At 47.2% G+C, this 23,289-nt stretch overlaps 2 protein-coding genes, 1 long non-coding RNA gene and 3 pseudogenes across 3 annotated transcripts; 2 read left to right on the plus strand and 4 right to left on the minus strand.

Annotated features, from left to right (window-relative positions):
• Positions 1–5,943: 5,943 nt before the first annotated feature.
• On the minus strand, positions 5,944–7,731 carry LOC136195700 (DNA mismatch repair protein Msh2-like; annotated as a pseudogene).
• A 66-nt stretch (positions 7,732–7,797) lies between these two features.
• Positions 7,798–8,297, plus strand: LOC136195470 (nucleolar GTP-binding protein 1-like; the record flags this gene model as incomplete). Its single annotated transcript, XM_065984795.1, has 4 exons — positions 7,798–7,821; positions 7,856–7,914; positions 7,975–8,181; positions 8,231–8,297. Coding segments are annotated over 4 exons (357 nt in total), but the record flags the coding sequence as incomplete, so codon positions are not given.
• A 26-nt stretch (positions 8,298–8,323) lies between these two features.
• LOC136195471 (Krueppel-like factor 7) lies at positions 8,324–8,848 on the minus strand. The gene has a single exon (XM_065984796.1). The coding sequence runs from the start codon at positions 8,846–8,848 to the stop codon at positions 8,324–8,326; it is 525 nt and encodes a 174-aa protein (XP_065840868.1).
• Positions 8,849–14,126: 5,278 nt separating this feature from the next.
• LOC136195323 (uncharacterized) lies at positions 14,127–14,586 on the plus strand. Its single transcript, XR_010671880.1, has 3 exons — positions 14,127–14,204; positions 14,268–14,338; positions 14,526–14,586. It is a non-coding gene; the product is annotated as an uncharacterized lncRNA (long non-coding RNA).
• A 333-nt stretch (positions 14,587–14,919) lies between these two features.
• Positions 14,920–15,677, minus strand: LOC136195157 (transmembrane emp24 domain-containing protein-like; annotated as a pseudogene).
• Positions 15,678–15,891: 214 nt separating this feature from the next.
• Positions 15,892–17,421, minus strand: LOC136195472 (putative phospholipase B-like 2; annotated as a pseudogene).
• Between the last annotated feature and the right edge of the window lie 5,868 nt (positions 17,422–23,289).

The following is a 23,289-nucleotide window of genomic DNA, read 5'->3' on the forward strand; positions in this document are numbered from 1 at the left end:
AGGCATCAAAACAGAACGTATCGATCCTTCTTCGATAGTGAAGCGCGCAAGGAAGGCCAGGCAGACGCACAAGCGACGATCGGGATGACAGCGATCATCGCGATGAGAGAAAGGCAGGATCGTGCAAAAGAATGGTAGGAATTGCGATCGCCAGTGGTAACCAGTAAGAATGTAGCTCCAACGTATGCCACATAGTACATTTTAGCCCGAAAATCTACACGTCTAAAGCGTACTGCTGTAATTAGATTTCCAAAGAGACGTACACCCACGCCCTTATCTACTTCCGAGTATGAAGTCAACGCGAACAGAGAGTAGTTGCTTTAACTCTCTTTTCTGAGACGTTCACCAAAGTCACTGATGAAACATTTTGCCGAGCTTGACGGCGAAAGTCATCCAAATCAGAGACCGATTTCTCTAGTTTATGCAGTCTTTTTTTGCAGAAAACGCAAATGTACGCCTAGAGTTCGTCATCACTTTCTGCCGACACATGCAGCAAATCCTGGATTCGCCGCGGCAACTCCAGATTCTTGCTTGTTCGAGTGAATAGGTCATATTCATGTGACGTCAGGAGGTCATGTGATGCGCGTCTCGAGCACTTTTGGGTGGGAAGGTCTAACATGGTCAAAAGCTGTGGTGGTTGCGCGAACCGCTTTGTTCGAGGATCTTCGATAAGCTTTCACAGGTTTCCTCCCGAGGGTACAGAGAGCCGGGAAAGGTGGATAGCAGCGATTCGACGAAAAGATTGGCGCCCTGACGAATTTTCCTACGTATGCTCGTCTCATTTTGTCTCGGGAAAAAGGTCACGCGATCCCAAGTCGCCAGATTACGTCCCTTCCATATTCTTTTTCCTGTCGAGCCCTGACAAGAGGGCGAAACAGTCGCAATTGGCTTATTATTCTCGTCATTCAATGAAGCATAGTACCCGGGTTGAAAACGAAGTTTACTTGAAAGAAAAACAAGCACGAAAGGCGGAAGAAGCGCGAAAAAAGCGAGAGGAGAAAATTGACAGCGCCAGAGAGGCTGCTGTAAAGGCGGCCGAAGAGGCTTCGTCCGCAGCTCATACTCTACTTCAATTAGGGGAAACGGTAGAGGCTATTACGCCTGACTGTGACACGCGTGCTTGCCAAACCGATATAGGTGGTGACGATCTGCTTGCGGACGCGAAGGAATGTTGTCAACTTCAAGCACAACTGCACACTATGCGAGAGTCTTCCATCTCAGAATTTTCCGAAGAGCGTTTGCATGGAGACGATGGACGAGTAAAATTTTACACCGGGTTGCCGTCCTTCGGTCATCTTCAGGCAGTGTACAGATTGGTTGTGGGAGGGGTTGATGCTGCCTCTTCTTCGGTCGTGCCAATGTTTCATCAATTTGTAGCTGTTTATGCAAGCGAGATTTCGCTGCGAGATTTGACGTTACAGAAAGTATTCGCCTTTTGCACGAGTCGCACAATATTTCAGAAGCAAATTCCGGTCCTTTTACGCCTAATATCTCTTCGAAAGCCTCTCGCAAATCGACGTTCCTTTGTATGCTGAACGTTTTGTCGCTCCGACGACAAGAAACGCCGCACAATCGACATTCGGGTAATTTCGGAAGCGTAGGAGATGCCATGAGTGATGCCATGTGTTAATTCCACTAGATACTGAGCTTGCGCGGTGGCCGAATTCGCATAACTTTTCCAATAGTCAGATCACAGCTTCGAGCGTCTATAAGAGACAAAAACCACAAAGCATCGTTGTCGAAGCGGTTCTAGATAGCGAAACTTATCTGAAACAGGCCCATTCGAGCAGGTAACTGCGGCGTCCATCGATCGGGCCCCTGGGTGCGTCATCAAAGTCGCGTCATCGGATCGCCTTGTGCAAAAGCACGTGTTTTATCACGTGACGGGCTTCGACCAATCAGTAGCGTGCAGGAGGAATGTCTAATACTGAAGCGTGATTGGTGCTGCTTGGTCATGTGAAGCAGTTGGGTCCAGACTGTGGGTCGGGATGCGAGCGCCCGTATGCGGAGCGCGCGTTAGACCCACCCACAGTCTGGACCCTCGAGACTAAAGCGAGGCCGGCCTCCTGGCAGTAAAAAGTCGAAAGTGCCAGCTGCTCCAGCCAACCTCAGCGACCAAGACGACGTTAGTTTAGCAACAAGCAGTCTCGCATCGGATCCTGACGACTAACTATTAGACAACTACTAAGGTGGAATTAGATTTTGTATGTCAGAGTTTTTCTTTTAGGCGATCAATATTATTACTCCCAGTTTGAGTGACAACGTGGTCAATGATGCCAAAGGTCTTTGCTTCTTCCGCCGACATGAAAGTGTCTCGTTCTATTCTCTTCTAAACATACACACGCAAGAAAACGCCAAGCAATACAGAGACAAGCTAGACGGGTGGGATTGTGCATACCAATAGTCTTGAGATCCTGATTTGTATGCTTTTCATAGCTTCCGTTTATGATTTTCTTCATCTTGATGATTTTCTCGGCGTGAATCTGAATGTCCGTTGCCCGACCCTACCCATGCAATCAAAGAAGCAGATCTTCCTCTCCTCTCTCTCCCACACACGCGTGCAAATATTTACTTCAGCGTATCCAGAAGGCAGATGTATCATGACGCAAGAGTGAGGCAGTGAGTATCGAAGACCCGCTCTGCCCGCTGCAAGAAGAAGGGAGCCCATGCTACATGCTTGACCAACACACCAGGTAGAAATGGGAGGCTGTAGATACTATACAGAAAGCCAAGCCAGGGCAGTGCTGTGAATAGTCTAGTGAGAAAAGAAAGGTGTCCTACTTCGGAATCTGTCTGTTTGGCCATTTTCGTGTTACTAAGGCAACGTCGAGTCTCTAAGCGCGGTGCAGACCTCGCTAGATCTCTTTCTCGCTAAAATGACAGCTCAAACGCTGTCTGAAAAGCTTTGTCTACTTCTCAGAAAACATAAAAGTCACCTGAAATTTCGGGAGATCTACGTTACGCCGAAAAATTCATGTTTTCTTTGTACTTAACGCACGGCAAGAACAAACTGGAGGGAAGTAGGCAGTTGGTGCCTCCAAATCAATTCACCGCTACACAGAGCGACCATCGGGGCACCAACGACGTTGACCTATTGCCCCCATCTTGCTACGAAAAGATCTCGCCGCCCGACCTACCGTGGGACCCTCTAGCGAAAGCGACGTCAGAACTATTGGACTTAAAAGCTCAAAACGAGGCTCTAAGGTGACGAATCTAGATAGAAACGAGCTAATTAATAGCTCTGTGCTATTAAAATCGAGTCCGCGGAAAGAATCGGTGACTAAATCGCATTTTCTCTTTGCAAGGCTTGATGTTGTCAAAGCAAATGAAAGGATCGTCGTCAGCGTCAGACAGGCCTTCGACGAGAAGGTTCAAGAGAACGACGAGATGGTTTACCTCTTGAGAAATGCGAAAGCCGAAAAGAAGAAAGACGTGAGGGAAATCGTAGAAGCTGAGGAGAACGAACGACGGAGAATAGCTGAGACGTTCGAGAAGGAGCTTGTTGCGATGAAAGAAGCTTTGTCAGCCGAACGACACAAGTCCGAGGTGCTGAAGAAGAATATGTCGTCGTCGTCGTCGTCGTCTTCGCAACTTGCAATCGAGGAATCAAGGAACGAACATCGAAAGGAAGCGAGAAATCATCAAGTAAGTTAAAAGTTTTTTATTTGCAAAAAATATGAGATTATATATTTGTTTTTATTTGAGGTTGACGCTGGTGCGTTGCAGTCACTGCAGTCAGCCAATGACCTGCTTACTGTACACCTTCTCTAGAGGGCTAGCTGGTTAGAACTATTTTCTTAGTTGCAAGAAGACAACAAAGAGAATAGTGAAAATTGGGGGGAGACAGCACGTGTCCACCAGGTATTAGAAGATAGAATAGAATCGATTGATTCTCTTATCAGTCGATTCTTACACCACAGGTTTTCCTCCAATAGCCTCGATTATCCTCTTTTCACCGCCTAAATACTCGTAGTCGTAGCACAAGCTGAGATGACAAAAGCTGAAAATAGAAACATATAAATTGTTCTTTTATAAAGGGCATCTTTGTTGGTCTTCTTCTTCTCTTAGTATGGTGCATGTATGAGGTGGTGTGTTTGACTGTTGCTCAATTCTAGGTTGGAACATCAGCCATGTGCCCTTTGAGTCCGTATTGGGCACCTTGGGCTCTACGTAGAGGTGATGGCTCCTGTTGCTGTTGTTGGCCAGGTAAAAGCAACTGCAAAAAAATTATTCTTGTAAACTGGCGTCGTTTAGATCCTTAGAATGTAAAAGAATTTTCATGCAGCAGAGTAAATTTTCTAATTAAAGTCATCATCGTTGAGTCCATCGAGTAGAGAAGTAATGGAGTCTTCAGCCAGCGGATTTTCACCCAGAGAGTCCAGAATCCCTTCTAGAAGCGCTTTGTCTATTGATGCAAGCGTTGCTTGGGCTATTTTCGCTGGGTAGAGTCGGACTACATTTGCTGGCGTTATGTTGAGATAGTGACGGTGGCCTGTCGGGCTAAATACGGTGGCCTAAAGATCATAGGAGTGATAGGACAGAGAGTGGTGGTGGTGGTGATAGTGTGTACCCGCTTGAGAATCGATACTGATCCGGCACTTAGAGCCGATCCGTGTTGTTCAAAGAGTTTTCTGTGAATCGATCCAGATATTTCACCTATAAGGAAAAACGAGATATATATAGAATTTAACTAAAGATTCGTTTTCGCACCCGTTGGATCTTTGAGAAGAGCACTCGTGCTGTTTCCTGTCTCACTGATCGACTTGACGAGAACGCGTAGATGAGCGACTTTTCCGTCGGCAAGTCCTCCCAACGAGGCCTCTAAAAACGAGACTAAAATGTCGCCAGTCGACCAGCTTCGCTGCTCATATCAGCGACATCGCCCCCTTTAGCCGCCGCCATGTTGGATCGAGATCGAATGATAGGGCACTCGGGTGACGCTTCTGCGTGCTTTCTCTGCATATTTTCTCCTGGACGCCATATTTCGAAGAGTCGCTTGCAAGCAAAACAACGCCCTTGGTCGCGGATCCCAGTGTAGTAAAAGACCTCCTTCGCCAGATCGTCCGGCTTTAGTGGAGATGTGCTCGGCCAATGTCGAAAAGACCGTAGTCTTTCCTTTTCGTGAGAATAGTCGGCCATCTCCATCGAAATCTAGTCCGGGAACAAGCCACGTGTAGTGTGAAATAGACGAAATTCTTTCTGTCAGCTGACGGTCTCTTCCGTATCTGCTCTTTTTTCTCTAATGCGTACCACGCGGTTCTGAAAAAAAAGTCCAATAACTGACAGCTGAATGAAAATACTTTACGCCAGACGCTAGTAGTCCCACAAATACACTACTGATAGGCTGCCCAACCGTCCCGGGACAGTCCAAACATCAAAGTGGTCGCTTGTACTTTGAATTCGGGTGCATTACTTCTAAAAGCGGCGCTTTTCGCTTTGAAGTTGTGTGTTTTTGCTAAAGTTCCGCTTTTGTTGCTTTGCGAAGTTGGACAGCCTGCTAGAGCCTACTGCATCATTTCCTTGTCAATAAACGATGCCCTCACCTGCTCGCTTTTCCCTTTACTCAATCGCGTACACCACAAAACCACAGGAATACTTCCAGTCAGGTGAGTGGTGGTTATAGATCAGATTGGTTATGTCTTTAGGAAGCGAGTGGTGGGCTCATCGAGTCTTCCCACGTGTTATAGGAAACAAAGACCGAATGAATGTCTTTGCCGGCGAACATACAGTACAGGACCACGGTACAGGGCAAACACATTACAGAATACGTTTCAGTACCTGAGACATGAGGCTTAGACCATGATAGTACGGTCGCCGCAAAATAGTACTACTGAGAACCCGTAGTGCCCCTTTGTACGATCGCGATTGCGTTACGTAATACCTATTTTTAGTCAGAGGTCATCTGAGCGCCCAGCCTCAGCAGTTTAGGATTCGCCGAACTGTTTTATTGGAACGAAGCGTTTCTTGCAGCTTCACTCCACTTGAAGAAGCTGCTAGACAATGACGAAAACACTCCTGGTATTTCCTGCATCATCACAAGTCATTCGTTTCGTACCATCTCACTCTCAAATTACCTCATAGCAATCATCTGCTTTCCTCCTCTTTGGAGATGATTCATGGCGAAAAAATCCCTGCATGGCTTCCAACTCAACAGCCTTCTTCTTCGAAAACTAGCCGCCCAATTAGAATAAAAATATGAAATTAATAATTGTTACCTCGACGACGTGAGGGGGAAAGTGAGCAAGCTCAGCAACGTGAATGCCAAAACTCTGGTCACAAACACCTAAATAATGAAACTAAGAATGCACCAAACTCTCGTGAAAATCGTACCGGACTTGACCTTATACAAAAGCGTCAGCGAGCCAGTAATGACTATTCTTGACCGATGGCATAACATCGGCGAGAGTAGTCAGTTCGTGAAAATGCGTAGTAAACATGCAGAACGCTTTGATATGCTCACATATGTACCTAATAGAATTTTGGATCCCAAGCAAATTGTCTTTCCCACTCCCACTCACTGAGAAATAGCCCAAGCCAAGCCAAAACAGTCGTATGTGGACGTACCTCGTCCCAACTCGTCAATTATAATTAGAGAGTCATTCGTAGCACACTGAAAAATATCTTATACGCATAGCCTGTACGTGTATATCGATCATTTCTACTGACCTTCAAAATAGCAGCTGTCTCCAACATTTCAGCCATAAAAGTAGACACGCCCTTCACTTGAATATCTCCAGCTCCAACGCGAGCCAGGATGCTGTCCACAACGGTAATTGTAGCCTCTTTGCACGGCACAAAACATCCCAGCTCTACCATTAAAACAACGAGGCCATTCTAAAAAAGATAAACAATTCCACTTGAAACGTTGGTAGTAGTTTCAGTGACCTGTCAAATACATGTTGACTTTCCACCCGTGTTAGGTCCAGTTATAATGTGAAACATGGCTTCGTCTAATGGAAGGACAAAGTAAGACGAATTGTCAGACAAGAAAGAGTACAGTACCTTTGTTGAACTCCGTGCCGTTTGATATGAAAACAACGCCGTCTTGAAGCTCAAGACATGGGTGACGAGCGTCAATAAGAGAAATGAGACCCTCTCCTTCGAAAGACGTGGCGAAAATAGTCAGTGCCTGAAAAGTCATTACCTTTAGGAAGGACAGACGGCTTTGCGTACGGAATTGGAGCGTTGGCGGACACGTGAGAAAAGCTATACAACTCCCTATAGAAATGTCCGTCCCACGTGCTATCACGTCCACTCACCTAACCAAAACGTCCAGGTGAGCGATCAAGTCGCCGAGTGACTGCAACGGTTCACAGTAGCCACCTACTCATAAAATGTAAAAGCAATTCGACGTTCACATGATCCAAATACCTGCTACTTTGATGACTTCCGCGGCAAGATGACTTTGCAATTCGTCATAGTTTTCACGGAACTCGTCATTCAGTTGCCTCAGTGACGAAAATGTAAATCTCACTTCTCTGGCACTCGCGTGTCGATGCTGTGGTATTTCTTGTTGCCTCTCAACGCCTTCTCGTCCTGCCGGCAAACCGCAACGCCGTGGTTAGGAAATGATGGATAAATTCATTATCCTCCACTCGCCTTCTTCGTAACCCGCAAAAAGTATCCCAACTGCGAGTTGCATTCGAGCTTAATAGACTTGTTCGCTTCGAGACCGAGCTCTGGAGCGGCCGTGTTCAAAATATCTGGCATCTCGTCGTTGATCTCATCCATTTTTGACGAATGTCTAAATGACCCCCTTACGAAACTTTTCTACCTACTGCATACCCTGCAGGGAAGATAACCGTCGTCCCAACGGCCAAGGTAGACTTCTAAACGATCGAAACTCTTTGTTTAGGACTTCGTCGACGTAATTCTCTTGAAAACGCAACGAAAGACGCCGACCGTCATACACAAGTGAGAAAACGCGTCCCCCGAAGCTCGCTCGCGCCTTGATCTCTCATCGCTCGCACGCAGAAACTATAAGATCAGTCGCATACGCAACTTCTACATGCGCAAGGTTAAGTACACGCAGCAGAACTTTCACAATCAACTGGCGCTCGTTCTCACCGAATTTCCCGTCGTCGAAGACGTTCATCCGTTCTACGGCGACCTGATGAACGTTCTCTACGATCGCGATCACTACAAACTCGCTCTCAAAACGGCGCAGCATCTCATCGACAAGTACCCGGATAGAATTCGACTTTTTGAATATTTATACACTGTTTCCTAGTGTTGCACGTGACTATGTGCGTCTGCTGAAGTACGGGGATTCTCTGTATCGGTGCAAGCAACTTTGATCAGTTTAACTTTATCGTCTTTTGGCTTAGGCTGAGAATGACGATGAGCGAAAGCAGTTGGAAATAAAAGTGGATGAATTGTGTCTTTTCATGTGATACGACAAATGATCGGATCGCGCGAACGCTCGATCGCACTTGCTACACTTGAACGGCTTGACGCCCGTGTGCTTTCGATAGTGTCGCTTCAATTCGTCGGAGCGCACAAATCGCCGCGAACATCCTTCCCAAGTGCATTTGTACGGTTTCTCGCCCGTGTGCGTCTGCATGTGCGCCTTCAAGTGCGAACTCTTCGTGTAGACTTTGCTGCAGCCGACGTGCGAGCAGCGATGAACGCGACGCGCCGCCTCCAATTGACGACAGTAGTCGATGTAGTTGCCGTACGGCAAAACAAACGGGTTAAACGCGTTGGCAGCAGGCGCTGTCAGCCCGCTAATGGACGCGAATCCGTTCAAGTTCATCGCATGATGCTGAAACGGCAAAGCGGCTGCCTGAGCGGCGGCGGCAGCGTCGTAGTCGTTCGCTCGAGGTGACGGGACACCACTGTAAGGCATCGGCGTCGTTACGTAGGGCTGCGGCTGAGGCGGCGGCGATAGGAGTTGTTGCGCTTGGGTTTGTGCCTGCGGCGGTACAGGACTTGCTTCGGTAAATTGACCCAGAAGTGGCTGTGGCGATGACGGCGTCACGATCGCTGGTTGCGACGCGTAGGCGGTGACAGGTGCCGTCAACGACGTTTGGTGGTAGCTCGTTCCGCCGTTGTGCGATTCGATGCTCGAATCGTCGAACGGCGACGGGCTGAGCGGCATGAAGTGAAAAAACTCGTCGATTTCGGACGCGCTGAGACGTCGCAGCGGCAAAGCTCTCGTTTCGACGGCGATGCGCTTAGCGAGCGACGGCGACTTCGACGACGACGACGAAGATTCGGACGGTAAGTCGTTGAGATAGAATTCCATATCGCGTAGCGTCTGAACGCAAGAGAAAAAGAGATAGAGTTGGAGCACGTGGGAGGCGGTTTTTTTCTCTCTCACGTCGAGATAGTCATCGCCTAATAGGCTAGACCTGCGACGATGTCGTCGAATCGTCGACGGCGAGCAGAACGCTTAGAGATCCGGTTCTTGTGTCCATTTTTTGCGCTGAGATACTGGTTCGAGCGTTTGACTGGTAGTAAGCGCCTACACACCCTTTACGCTTGTTTAGGTGCGTCGGTTGACCTTTGAAACGGGAAGCCGGAGAAAAGGTCAAGTGCACGGGCCTCCCACATGCACCGCTTTAGTAGAGAGAGCCGTAGTAATGACTGTACTCCGAGCGGATGCGTTTGGCGGTCGGAAGTCGAAACCCAACTAATGCCTAAACAGAAGCTATGACGGCGAATGCAAGTTCGACCGTGTGTAGATGACAAATCATCCGACACAAGCAAATTCAATTTGTTTCGTTTTTGCCGAAACGTTTTCGGTTCGAATGTGCAGTCGTTTGAGCTCAGTGGGGCGCCCGCGCGAATGTACCTCGCAGCCCTCGTTTATCCGTTCTGTCACGTGCCGCGGCGTTATCTCGTGGAGCGTCGCGGCGTCGGTTCCTTTTTCTCTTTGTGAGATGAATAACTAAGATTAGGCAATGATGCTTCCCTATTGGATTGTGCGCAATACGTGGGGCACTGGGTGGGGATTGGACGGCTACGTGTATATCAAATACGAAGGAAATCTGTGCGGTAAGGCGATGAGTGCTTCCGTGATAGCAAAATAAGAGATAGGTATTAGGAATTGCTGAACAAGTTGTCTGGGTTCTGGAGACGAGAGGTGTCAACTTATGCCTATTAGAATCGCGTAACAAATGTTACAATAATTAAAAGTCTATAAACGTAGAGAAGCGGGCTCTTTACGCGGAACTATCGCTACAGTACCGCTGCCCAAGTTTGACTAGAACGACCAGAGCAACGATTAAAAATATAAGCGTATTTCCAAACGCGTTCGATCGCGGGGACTTGTCGACGGAGTTGCCTCCCGGATCAACGCCGGTTTGAGATATCTCGACAGCGAGATCGGCATTGGCAAGATTTCCACTGCCGTCCTCAGCTCAAACGACAAAGGAATAGCTGCCCGTTTTGAAGATTATGAACGAGCGTGATTATATATATATAGATAGAGAGATAGATAGATAGATAGCGCCCGTGTCCGACTTCATGCTGATCGAGCCTTCGAGTCGACGCGGCGTTGTTGTCGTCGTCGTCGTTGGCGCTGATCAGATGATAGGAAATTACGCCGCCGGCGCCCGTGTCCGGATTGTCGGCCGACACGATGAACACCACCTTATTCAACTCCGTCAATTTGTCAACTTGGATGAAAAACATGCCCGCCGCGTTGTAGTGAAAACTTGGTTTATATCTTAAGCGTTCACCGTCACTCGGACCTCCGACTTCATTGTCGCATCGCCTTTGTTTTGCGCAATAATCGTTATGTTGTATTGCCGATCGCCTTCGTAGTCTAAAGTGAATTTTGTCGTTATCACGCCGGATGCTCTGTTTACGCTGAATCGTGCAACGTCTGCGTTCCTCACGCAGAAAATACTCGATGTCGCTAAAATACGCCGTCGTCCGCGTCCGTCGCTTTCACTTGACCCACGACTGCATTCGCCTGCGCTGCCGGCACCTCAAAACATATAAATTCTTTTGGAAAACCGGCACGTGATCATTGACGTCGCGAACAGTTATGGATACGTTGGCATAGGCGACGTGCTATCCGTCCGTGACTCGCACTTCAACTCGTACAATCGAAGCCAGTTCTCGATCCAAATTCATTGAAGTCGTTAGCAGTCCCGACGATTCATTAATAGCGAATGCCTTTGCAATGAAGACGGATAAACGGAATTGATGGAATACCTCAGCCGACTATCTTTATCGACATCTAGAGCCGTCACCTTGACGACGGACACGCCGGCTCCTTCGCTCTCAGCGACGCTCGCCGAATAGGTCACCTGATCGAATCGCGGAACAACGTCGTTGCGATCTTGAATTATGACGTTGAAAACGGAGCTCGACGAAAGGGGAAGATCGCCACGATCCACGGCGACGATAGTCAACGTTCTGAGCCACACGTGGTCTAACGTCTTACTAACTATAATTTCTCCCAGTTCGTCGATGCGAGTGTGAGAATCGACGTGCAAACCGCTCGCATCCCCCGGATCGGTGAGGAATAAACCATGACTAAACCTTTGACGTATCCTTCCGGTAGATATCCGTGCGTCGCGTTGGAGTTCTGGAACCAAATCGATGCGCGGCGCCTCGTCGTTCACGTCCTGAATGAAAACGCTCACGATGACGTCCGTTTCAAACGTACTCTCGCGAGAATCGCAAGGATTGTCCTTCGCCTTGACGAAGAATTCGTATCTCGACGACGCTTCCGCTTCGTATGAGACCCGTTTGATCCATTGTCGATTACGAAGTTGGTTTCCGGACGGCCGTACGAGTTCGTCAGTCGATAGCCTGAGGTGACGTGACCGTCGGGGCTCGCGCCCGGATCGCTAAAACTTGAAGTATTTTGGAATTGACTCGACTATACACGATTAATTAAAAATTTGTCCTTGTTTTGATTTTTGATTTCAATTGTGGGCGTTGGCGCGTGGGCGTATTGCGTCGCTGCCTTTCTCCTTTCGCGCAGGTATGACAGCGGCGACCCTGATGACGGAGAGAGACGCTCAACACCTGGAAGCAGCGAGCATACTACGCCAACTCGGAATCGATCAACAACAGCAGGATCATCGAAACGAAATCGATCTTTTGAACGTTTGACTTCCGGTTGCGTTCCAACGAACGAGCGCATTCGAACGACGAACGATGAGCGCGAAAGCGAACGACGTCACGCGGGAAGCGACGAACGCGACAACAACGAATCACGATCAAACGGCCGAAGAATGATACAGTCCAAGCGAATCGGAAGCCGAACACGTCGTTCCATCGACGGGAGGACCCCTTCGCGGGTCGACCGGTTCGCCGTCGTATATCAAGCAGGGCGTGAGACAGTACCAGTGCTCCTATCCGTCTTGCGGTAAAATGTACAGAAAATCGTCGCACGTGGAGGCGCACTATCTCACACGGGCGAAAAGCAGTTCGCCTGCGATCATCTCGACTGCGGTCGACGATTCACGCGCCGCGACGAATTGACGCGTCATAAGAGAAAGCACAAGTACGAAGGGGTGGGGGGGATTTTTTGGGAAGGGGTGTGGTTCCCGTTTCGCGAGGGCGTGTTACGAGGGTGCGGGCTCCCGTTTCGCTTCCTGCTCCGTCGAAGACAGAAAACGCCCTCTTGTTCCGTTTTGCGACGTATCCGTGCGCTTTTTTTCAAAGAAGCGCCCCTTTCGAGGAACCCGTCACCGAGTCCCCCTCTCTTGCATTGCAGCGGCATCAAACCGCACGTGTGCGAACACTGCAGTCGCGCCTTTTCGCGTTCGGATTACCTATCGTCGCATCGGCGCACGCACACGCGCGAAAAACCGTACGTCTGTCCGATGTCCGACTGGTATCGTCGATTCACGCGATCCGACGAACTCCATCGGCACATGAGAATGCACGAACGACGAAAGCAACGCGACGAGGAAGACGTCGCCGTCGTCGCGCCGACGACGACCGCGACGACGATGGCGCCTCTTCCGACGGCGAAACCCGCGCAGGAAATTCGCGATCGTCAAGTCGCCTATTTTCGTTTCGCGTAATCACGTTCCGTCTTCGAGTTGATCTCCTCACTCCTTTTTTCCCTCATCTCTGCAGAAAGCGTTGCTGCTTACAGTGGCTTCTTCTTCCATGCACGCTGGCACTGTTAGAGTTTTTTCTTCCTCTTCCTCCTCCTCCTCCTCCTCGTTTCTTTCGCGCTTAATTAACCTAATTCTTTTTGGCTTTGGAATCGTTTGCTTTGCATGGGCACGTTGTTTGTGATTGACACGCAGAAAAAATTATTTGGTAAGTATCGTTCAGTACGTATATTTCAGTTCTATAATATCATGTCTTTCCCTGAGCGGAAGGCAGTGAAATAAAGTACATGTACTTCTGTTTATTTGCTTCATTGCAAACATTGTAGGATTAGAAGACATCAATTGAGACGGAGATACTGTATTATGTATACATGAGACAATCACAATATGGATATCATTTTCATGCGGTTGAAACACGGTCACTGAAGCAGGAAGGAAAATAGAGTAGTATTTGTAGTGCAAACGATTGACCGTAGCCGCTCCACTGCCGTCATCTCCAGTTGGAGCCATTTGGCCCAAAACAGATGAGCCATCGCGATGGCGATGGTAGGCTCCACACACCGTCTCCAGCGAAATCAAAGCAACACCTGGCAATTCCGCCTTAAGGCGACCAGCAGGGCGCTGTCTCCACCGGCTGAAAGCGACAGCATGCCGCTGGACGTGACGGAAACCGATGCGGGTAGCGGGCAAAGGGTGTCGTCGAATCCGAAGCGAAAGCACGCCACGTTCTTTTCGAAATCTACTCACAGACAAAATTAATATTTTTCGATTATTTATACGTCAATTGTATTAGTTTATTAAGATTTGAAGATGTAGAAATGGATTCCGAGTGCAATATTTTCTATCTGCTTGCAAGGAAATATTACCTTTTAGAGGTACATATTGTATATATAAGTGATTGATTTTTTCATGGGCAACCAATTGCTCTTAGATATAGTTGGTGGTTCTGCTTTTGCTCCTGTAAAAATGGACATTAATGGAAACATGACTGTGAGCTTAAGAATTTAGAGTGCTCTCACTCGCTTCGTAACTGGGTGCTTAGAAATTGTCTAAAAAGTACAAGACGAATCCCAGGAAGTTTCATACTCTTCAGCAGATCGTTAATGATGAATTAGCCAACAATACGTCTACGGCGAGAAATTCGGCGACCGACGCTTTGTTGTGGCTCAAAAGGTGTTGAAAGCGCGCCGAGTAAAGCTGCCTTCGTATCTTTACCTTTACTGTAGTGATTTATAGAGGTTTGGAGTTTATTCATTGTTTTTTGCTTGAAGTTGTTCACGGTCAGCAGGACTTGACCGTCGCCGCCGGTAATAATTGGGGGGGGGGGGGGGGGGGGTAACTGGCAAACGGAACGGCCAAAATTTTTTTGACATTAAGGGAAGCAAAAAGGGTGTTATGATATGACCGTACCAGTTAATGTAAATGTTGGAGAATTTAGGCTGATGATACAACTCAACGTATTTTTCGTTAATTCTTATATTTCCGTGCACGCAGGCAAGGCCTATGAACGCACACTGAGACGATTTCACGGATGGATTGTTCGGGTGTATTTGCGGTACGTTGCAAGTCGATTAGCGGTACGTTGCAAGTCGATTAGGACGAAATGCACAGGGAATTTGGGGTTCCTATTCAAAAAATTCTCATGAGGCAAGCTGAAATGAGAGACCTGAATCAATCCTTTGCACAGACGGGCTTGTAGAGGTAAGAGTTAATGCTGCAGTAATATTCATACACAGGAGTCAAGGGGTTTTCTACTGTTGGGCTTGCAGTGCCTGCCTAGCAATGATTCTGTAACAGTGTTGAATAAGAAAACAATCATGTTGGGGAAATTTTTTGAAATCTTTATTCTGCTTGGCACATGCAGGTATAGTCAAGCAAATTGTGACATCTAGACTACTCTCCTCACTTCAAAGAAACGTTTCAGGTAGTAAATCTGTCCAATTGTCATTGCTACAATAACAATCGCTTCAAATATGGCCCACCACACAACTTGTCTACTCGTACACTGTCATTGACTAGAAGATTAAATAAAAGAGATTATGTTATAGATGGCAATGTTTCTTTACTTTGTCGGTGAAGACGCTCTCGAACTTCCATGTAATCCTGCTCGTGTTTCACTCCCGTCAACGAGACAGACAACTCCTTGATCATCCCTTCCAACTTATTATGATGCTCTTGAAAACAGATTCAATGAAATAATTAAAACGCGCATAGATCCCATAGTCTTTATTACTATCTGCGTCGTCGGGATTGGCGTCTTTGGGCGCGTTGCCCACGTCCATGGAAAACATGACCGTTTTGGGCGTCATAGTCGACATTTTATTGCCAAAGCAATAAACGTAGACGCCTACTATGTGAGCCGCTACTTCCCGTTCGATTCTCGCTCTCCCGAGTAGATTACCTTGTCGTCGGGGCGCGTTATCTTGCAAGAAAGACGCGTGCCTACTTGGAGTCGGTACGAAAGGACGCGCAAACCTTCACGTCGATGTCGAGAAAGCCTCCTTCCACGACTTCGAACGTGAGACTCATTTTCGTGACGGACGAGACGCGTTCCTGAAAGCACTGCTTGTCGTGCGCGTCTACCGTTATAAAATAGGCTCTCGTTAGGCCGACGCAGAGGAGTAGAGAAAGAACGAACGTCGCCATCTTTGTCTTGTGCGCATGCAAAAGTTTGCGTAAATCAGCGTACAAACATACAGGTTCAGTTCTTAGACTTTGCTCCACTTCTGGATCAAAATCCCATCTATCTGGCATCCCAACGTGACTTCTACTGGCAAGTAGAGACTCACTCCACATAAATACGGGCTGCTGTATGTGAGTTGGACCACTGACAGCATAACTCTTCAAAAGAGGAGCCATATCAGAAGAGACTCTAAAAAAAGACATTTGGCTAATGTTGACACAGTAGATGCAATCAAATACCTTGGTATCAGTGGCAGCAGGATTCCTAAGTCCAAGAGCATCAAAAGAATACTTCCCATCGGAAGGATTTAGATCTGAACGAGCCGCAATTGCATTTTCGCCAGTATAAGGAGGCGTGCAATTGCAGCGAGACAAAGGATCGTGCTTGTAATTATTATACCTATAGAAAACACGTTGAAGTCCTACTACAGTACTACAGTATTAACAATTCTCCTTACCTCATCAGGCTATACAAAGAGTTCAAGTCCGTGATAGAGCTTTGATTGCAAGCAAAAATCAGAGCTCGAGGATGTTTGTCATGAGTGAACCAATTACCATACTTCTCGACCATAGCAGGCATGCCACTGATGGTAGGAAACGCCCCAAATAGAGACAGCAATCTTTAATCATTAATTACCGTACGTGAGCATATCGTTTTACGGTATGTTATAACTGGCCCAATAGCCCTTTTCCTTGAGTACTCCAGTCATGTCGTGATACTCAACGTAGCCACTTTCAAGAAAAAAGCGGTCTTAATTAACTAAAATTTAAGCTCTTGAGGTTGTCATACGGAATTTGCTCCAGAATCCACAGAGTATTGACTGGCAAGTCTTCGCCTGCTTTAAACAGCTTATAGTCCACAATCATCCCCTTACAAACACTCATTCAAAAAACAAACCAGAGAAAAAGAGAAACCCACTCACCTGATTATTGTACCTACACAAAAATATCTACGGTCATTATTTCTAACTCATGGGGTTCACTTACGTTCTACTGTTGTACTGTTCAAAAATTTTAGCTCACGATTCACCGCTAACAGCAAGTCTATTTGCCACAACGCTTCGAACAAATTCTAGCACAGTCCTAGGCTGCACGTATTTCCGCAATTTGTTATTATCATTTCCATTTGTTGTCTCTTGCGCGACCTACCAAATCAAAAAAACTAAGAGTATACAGAAAACAGTTACGTCCTCTCCTACCAGACCAGAACTGACGACGTAGAATCATTGCCACTTACAACAGACCCAGGGCAGGAGGAGAATGCCATTGCAGAAGCCGGCACCACTTCTACACAACGAAATAAATCAATACTACGTGTACCAATTATATAGTCTTCTCACGATCTCCAGCCACTGCAGTACGATACGGAAACTCATAACGCTTGTAAATTCGCACCATGTCACTAAGCGGTCCCCACGTGTCGTGTACAGTAAAAGTTCAGATTTATCAGGGAGCAGTTTGATGATAGCAGAGCAAGAACCTCGACCCAGAACTCTCGACTTGACCTCGTCCGGTGCACCGAGTGCCACCTCCAAATCCTCAAGATCCCCACCAAGACTAAAATATCTATAAATATAAAAGACCAAAAATGACGTCAAATTTTCTTCTGCGAGGTCTTCGCGCACATAAAATCCTTATTGATCGCGTTGTCAGGCTTGTCGGCCGTCGCTTCGGCCCCTTCGTCAAGCCGTCGACCTGCGCATAGACGAGACCGACCTGATGCCAAAAGTTGTTCCCAACGCCGTTTGCGGCGATCATTTCGTCGACGAAGGCTCGCTGGGCGACGACATAGTCGTTCAGACGGCGACAGTAGGACGACAACGACGACGACGACGGCGTGGGGCAGTACGACGCGAGCGTGTTGAGGTACGTTGCGTGGATGAGATCGTAGGTGAGACGCGCTTCGAGAATGCCGGCCGCTTGCGCTTGGATTTCGTCCGCGTAGTCGGCGTTCGTCTTTAGGTTGAGGTAGGACCAGCTGGGAGAGATCAGTTTGCAATTTTTCGCTGCGGATTTCTTTGTTCGTCTACCCGCTCTTTGCAATGTCGTTCTTGAACGTTCCCGTCGCCGCAGCGTTGTCGTCGCAGTCGTCTTTGAAGATAAATTGCTTCGTTTCTGTGACGTAGTTGACAGATCCTTTTTTGTGGACCGATGGCAACGATGTAGCAGCTAGGTGGACGAGAGCAAAGCAGACGAGAAGGGACAAAGCCATCCTCACTTTTGTAACGCGCTATAACACTCGAGACGTCATCTCGCGATGGATACCGCTTCTGTCAGATTTGTACTGAACGGCTTTCGCGATGCATTCCTATTGGTCAGATTCGAGTTGAATTAGGACTTCCCTAACGTTGTATGAACTTAGGACGGGACGACGCTGCAGAAAATCGACGCGAGCGTCGACGCACTTCGCTCGTCCAGCGACTGCTCTGCCGACGAACTGAGCGCGACCGTGAATATTTTCTTCAACGAAGAAGGCGATGGGACGCACGAGAACGTGCGTAGGCTCTTCGTAGCAGTTTGTAGTCGCGAAAAAATAAGAAAATCTTAGGAAATGAGCCGGTCTATTCATCGGCTTGCGGATGCACTTGTAAACGAAGGTCTAATATAAAAAAAGAGAAGAGACGAAGATAAAAGAGTATTCTTTTAGATTTTTTATTTGATGATAGGTTGGATTCATGCCGTGTATGCTCCCATGGTTAGTCTCGTGTTTGGGGGCAATTTTCTGCATAGTTTTAATATTGAAGGGCAAGGACGAATCCGGATAGCAGCTGAGCCGACGGGCGTAAACGGGACAACACACCGGCGTCACGGTCTCGTGACTGAATTGACTGGAGCGACTTCCGCACTCGACTGCGGCGACGAGGCGGCGCCCGACTGCGGCGACAAGGCGGCGCTCGACTGCGGCGACTCGAAACTGTCGCCGTCCGACGATCGGTCGACGCTTCGTTTCGGTGTCGTCGTCGTCGTCGTCGACGTCTGCTCTTGAAATTGTCCACCAGGCTACGTCAGTCGAAATTCGCCAATGCAACCCGTCGACTCGTCTATATTTCTTACCTGTTTACGAATCGATTCGCTGGTCCGATGTTCAGTTAGGATCTTCTCCACGAAGTACCCTGTATAATAGGAGAGTTGGCGCGTCTGTCAAAGATAGAGGCCCCGCCTTTCTACGCTCTTTCTCACGAAGGACGGTCTAAAAGAAAGGAAACATGCGTACGTTCTACCTTCTCTTGCACGCGACTGGCGTCCTCTTGGCATTTGAACGTAAATGAAACCGTACCTAGGTTCCCCCCAAAAAGTCGATGTTTCGATCGCGTGGCTCGTTTTTGCTTTTTTTTGTCGGAATTCTTACCCTTTCGATACTCCTTTTCGATCGGCGATGATCTTCGAGTCGCGCACAGCGCCAAAACTCTGGAAGAGCATCTTCAGTTCGACAATATTCGATTCGGGATCTCGCATCCCTTTTTCTCGTCGATTCCTTCGCTCGCAGTCGTCTGCGCAACAACGAAATTGCCAATATAAGGGAAGACGAAGCCGTAGTCCAGTCCCAAAAATCCCCGCGAATGGATAACGAAGGGCTTACCATTGTTCACCTTTTCGACTCGGGGAGATGGAGTGAAATCAGTGAATGGGCGTAAGACGCCGATTGGCTGTTCGACGCCCGGACTGATGCGCGACCAATCAGAGGAGACCGCGCTAAGTGGCTAAATCATCATAACGTTTTGATCTAATTTGTGCTCATTTGCACGCCCAACAGTCCTCAACCGAACTAGTTCGTCTGTGCTGCCGAAATCATCGATAAAGCGGCTCGTTTTAGCAAGACGAGGTAATGCGTCCTTTAGGCTGTGACTATGCCCGAGGAATTCAAAGCTTGTCGTCTAATCGCCTTCAAACTGATGTGTAATATGTTCGTTCGACGGCACGATCATCCCCCGTCGTTTCAAGTGTTCAATCACTTTTACCGTCTCATGCACGTCGGTCTTACGACAATTGACAAGGCGAGAAAAACGAACGGCGAAGCAAAATATCCTTTCATTTTTCGCGTAGGACTTTTTGGCCGCTATTTTGTCGCAGAGTCGACGAATATTTTCCCTTCCGCTTCCCGGCGTTTCCATTCTTATTCCCGACTACATAAAGGCGGCCGATCGAGTCTTGAGTTCGACGGAACCGCTCAGCGAAGTAGGGATACGGCACATCGTCTGAGGGTCTATTCTTTTCTCTAGTCGACTCGCGTCTCGGCTCTTTGCTCTTTTTTCGTCGTCTCTATTGCGGGATGACCATCAAAGGGTCGCGAACGGAAGACGGCCAGCCAATGACGTACGATCGCGTCGAGGTGCGTGAAGATGATAGAATAGGAAGACCCAACAAAACCGGTCGTGAAAATATAGGAGAAAATTCTAGCGATACTAACGAGGACGGCGAAAACGGAAGATTCAGTAAACGGAAGGTCGGTCTGAGATGGATTTTTCTTATGTTTATATGATGTTTTGCCTGTAGGAGCTTAGCGTTGTGCCAGCTGGGCGTTTACTTGCACTCGGTGCTCGCTCACTCCTTGTCGCAGTCTCTCGACGAAGGCATCGTCATATTATTTCAGAGGGTGAAGGTTCGGTGATCCGTTTCCTATTCCTCCCCTTTTCGATTCAGAATTCCTCTAGTTGCCCGAGACAATTGTAGCCATGGTGGCAGTCGACATGATACACCTTCTATCGAAGTCGTTAGACGCAATGATGAAATACCATCCCCACTTACTCATAGTCGAGGCGAGATCTACATCATCTTGAATTTTGTTTCAAAGACGTTTCCTGGCTCTGCAGACACTAGCATACAGCATCGCATCTCTCTTAGACAAGAGTTCGACTGACGGTGGACAACGAGTACGTTTTCTCGAGTGCTAAAAGCTGTTTTCTCTCTGACACTATCTCTTCGTGCTCAGGTTTTAATCAGGCTATTGACTTGCCTACTCGAGTGGGTCATGCTTTTACCGAAGTACCTGGCGCGCGAGCTCAGTCTAGCTCAACCCAAAAAGTCCTTGTGGTCTATTGTTATCGAGGTTAGAAGTATCTCTCTCTGCGAGGTCTTTTTATTATTGACGTTATTAATCAACGAAAGTCTGCGGTCATCCTTAGCATGATTAAAAAGGAAGCGAAGGATGAGTGCATGATACTAAAGAAGCGAAGAATGAGTGCCGTCATCTTTCGCATAATTAGTAAAGAAGCGAATGCTGAGTGCCGTCATCCTTCGCATGATTACAAAAGAAACGAAGGATGAGTGCCATGATTCTTCGCATGATTAAAAAACAAGCGTAGGATGAGTCCCGCCATCCTTCGCATGCTTACAAAAGAAGCGAAGAAAGAGTGCCGTCATCCTTCGCATGATTACTAAAGAAGCGAAGGAAAAGCGCGTCATCCTTCGCATGAGTACAAAAAGCAAAGAATGACTGCCGTCATCCTTCGCATGATTAAAAAAGAAGCGAAGAATGAGTGCCGTCATCATTCGCATAATTAGTAAAAAGCGAAGGATGAGTGCCGTCACTCTTCGCATGAAGACAAAGGATGATTGCCGTAATCATTTGCATCATTAGAGTAAAAAGCGAAGGATGAGTGCCGTCATCCTTCGCATTATTGCAAAAGAAGCGAAGGAAGAGTGCCGTCACTCTTCGCATGATTACAAAGAACACAAAGGATGATTGCCGTTATCCTTCGCATGATCACAAAAGAAACGAAGGATGAGTGCCATCATCCTTTGCTTGATTACAAAAGAAACGAAGGATGAGTGCCGTCATTCTTCGCATATTTACAAAAAAAGCGAAGGATGAGTGCCGCCATTCTTCGCATGATTACAAAAGAAGCGAAGGATGGGTGCCGTCATCCTTCGCATTATTAAAAAAGAAGCGAAGGATGAGTGCCGTCATCATTCGGATTATTACTAAAGAAGCGAAGAATGAGTGCCGTCATCCTTCGCATAATTAGTAAAGAAGCGAATGTTGAGTGCCGTCATCCTTCGCATTATTACAAAAGAAGCGAAGGATGAGTGCCGTCATCCTTCGCATGATTACAAAAGAAACGAAGGATGAGAGCCATGATTCTTCGCATAATTAAAAAACAAGCGTAGGATGAGTCCCGTCATCCTTCGCATGGTTACAAAAGAAGAAAGAGTGTCGTCATCCTTCGCATGATTACTAAAGAAGCGAAGGAAAAGTGCGTCATCCTTCGCATAAGTACAAAAAGCGAAGAATGAGTGCCGTCATCCTTCGCATAATTAAAAAAGAAGCGAAGAATGAGTGCCGTCATCATTCGCATAATTAGTAAAAAAGCGAATGTTGATAGCCGTCATCCTTCGCATTATTACAAAAGAAGCGAAGGATTAGTGCCGTCACCCTTCGCATGATTACTAAAGAAGCGAAGGATGAGTGCCGTCATCCTTCGCTTGATTACAAAGGAAACAAAGGATGAGTGCCGTCACTCTTCGCATGATTACAAAGAAGACAAAGGATAAGTGCCGTCATCCTTCGAATGATTAGAAAGAAGCGAAGGATGAGTGCGGTCATCCTTAGCATGACTACAAAGGAAGCGAAGGATGAGTGCATGATACTAAAGAAGCGACGAATGAGTGCCGTCATCCTTCGTGTGATTAAGAAAGAAGCGAAGGATGATTGCCGTCATCCTTCGCATGATTACAAAAGAAACGAAGGATGAGTGCCATGATTCTTCGCATGATTGAAAAACAAGCGTAGGATGAGTGCCGTCATCCTTCGCATGATTAAAAAAGAAGCGAAGAATGAGTGCCGTCATCATTCGCATAATTAGTAAAAAAGCGAAGGATGAGTGCCGTCATCCTTCGCGTTATTACAAAAGAAGCGAAGGAAGAGTGCCGTCATCCTTCGCATGATTACAAAAGAAACAAAGGATGATTGCCGTCACTCTTCGCATGATTACAAAAGAAACAAAGGATGATTGCCGTCACTCTTCGCATAATTACAAAGAAGACAAAGGATGAGTGCCGTCATCCTTCGAATGATTAGAAAGAAGCGAAGGACGAGTGCCGTCATTCTTCGCATATTTACAAAAAAAGCGAAGGATGAGTGCCGCCATTCTTCGCATGATTACAAAAGAAGCGAAGAATGGGTGCCGTTATCCTTCGCATTATTACAAAAGAAGCGACGAATGAGTGCGTCATCCTTCGTATGATTAAAAAAGAAACGAAAGATAGTGCCTTCATCCTTCGCATGATTACAAAAGAAGCGAAGGATGAGTGCCGTCATCCTTCGCATGAGTACAAAAAAGCGAAGAATGAGTGCCGTCATCATTCGCATAATTAGTAAAAAAGTGAAGGATGAGTGCCGTCATCCTTCGCATTATTACAAAAGAAGCGAAGGAAGAGTGCCGTCACTCTTCGCATGATTACAAAGAAGAAAAAGGATGATTGCCGTCATCCTTCGCATGATCACAAAAGAAACGAAGGATGAGTGCTGTGTTGCCTGCAAAATGTTTCTTGTCGTAATTGATGCTTAATATCAAAAAGTCGTGCGCATGCATATGGTATCAATGCCAGAAATACGTATGCGTAAGTAAGTACGCAA

Source organism: Oscarella lobularis, chromosome 14 (genome assembly GCF_947507565.1).
Source record: "Oscarella lobularis chromosome 14, ooOscLobu1.1, whole genome shotgun sequence".
NCBI classification, from domain to species: Eukaryota; Metazoa; Porifera; class Homoscleromorpha; order Homosclerophorida; family Oscarellidae; genus Oscarella; species Oscarella lobularis.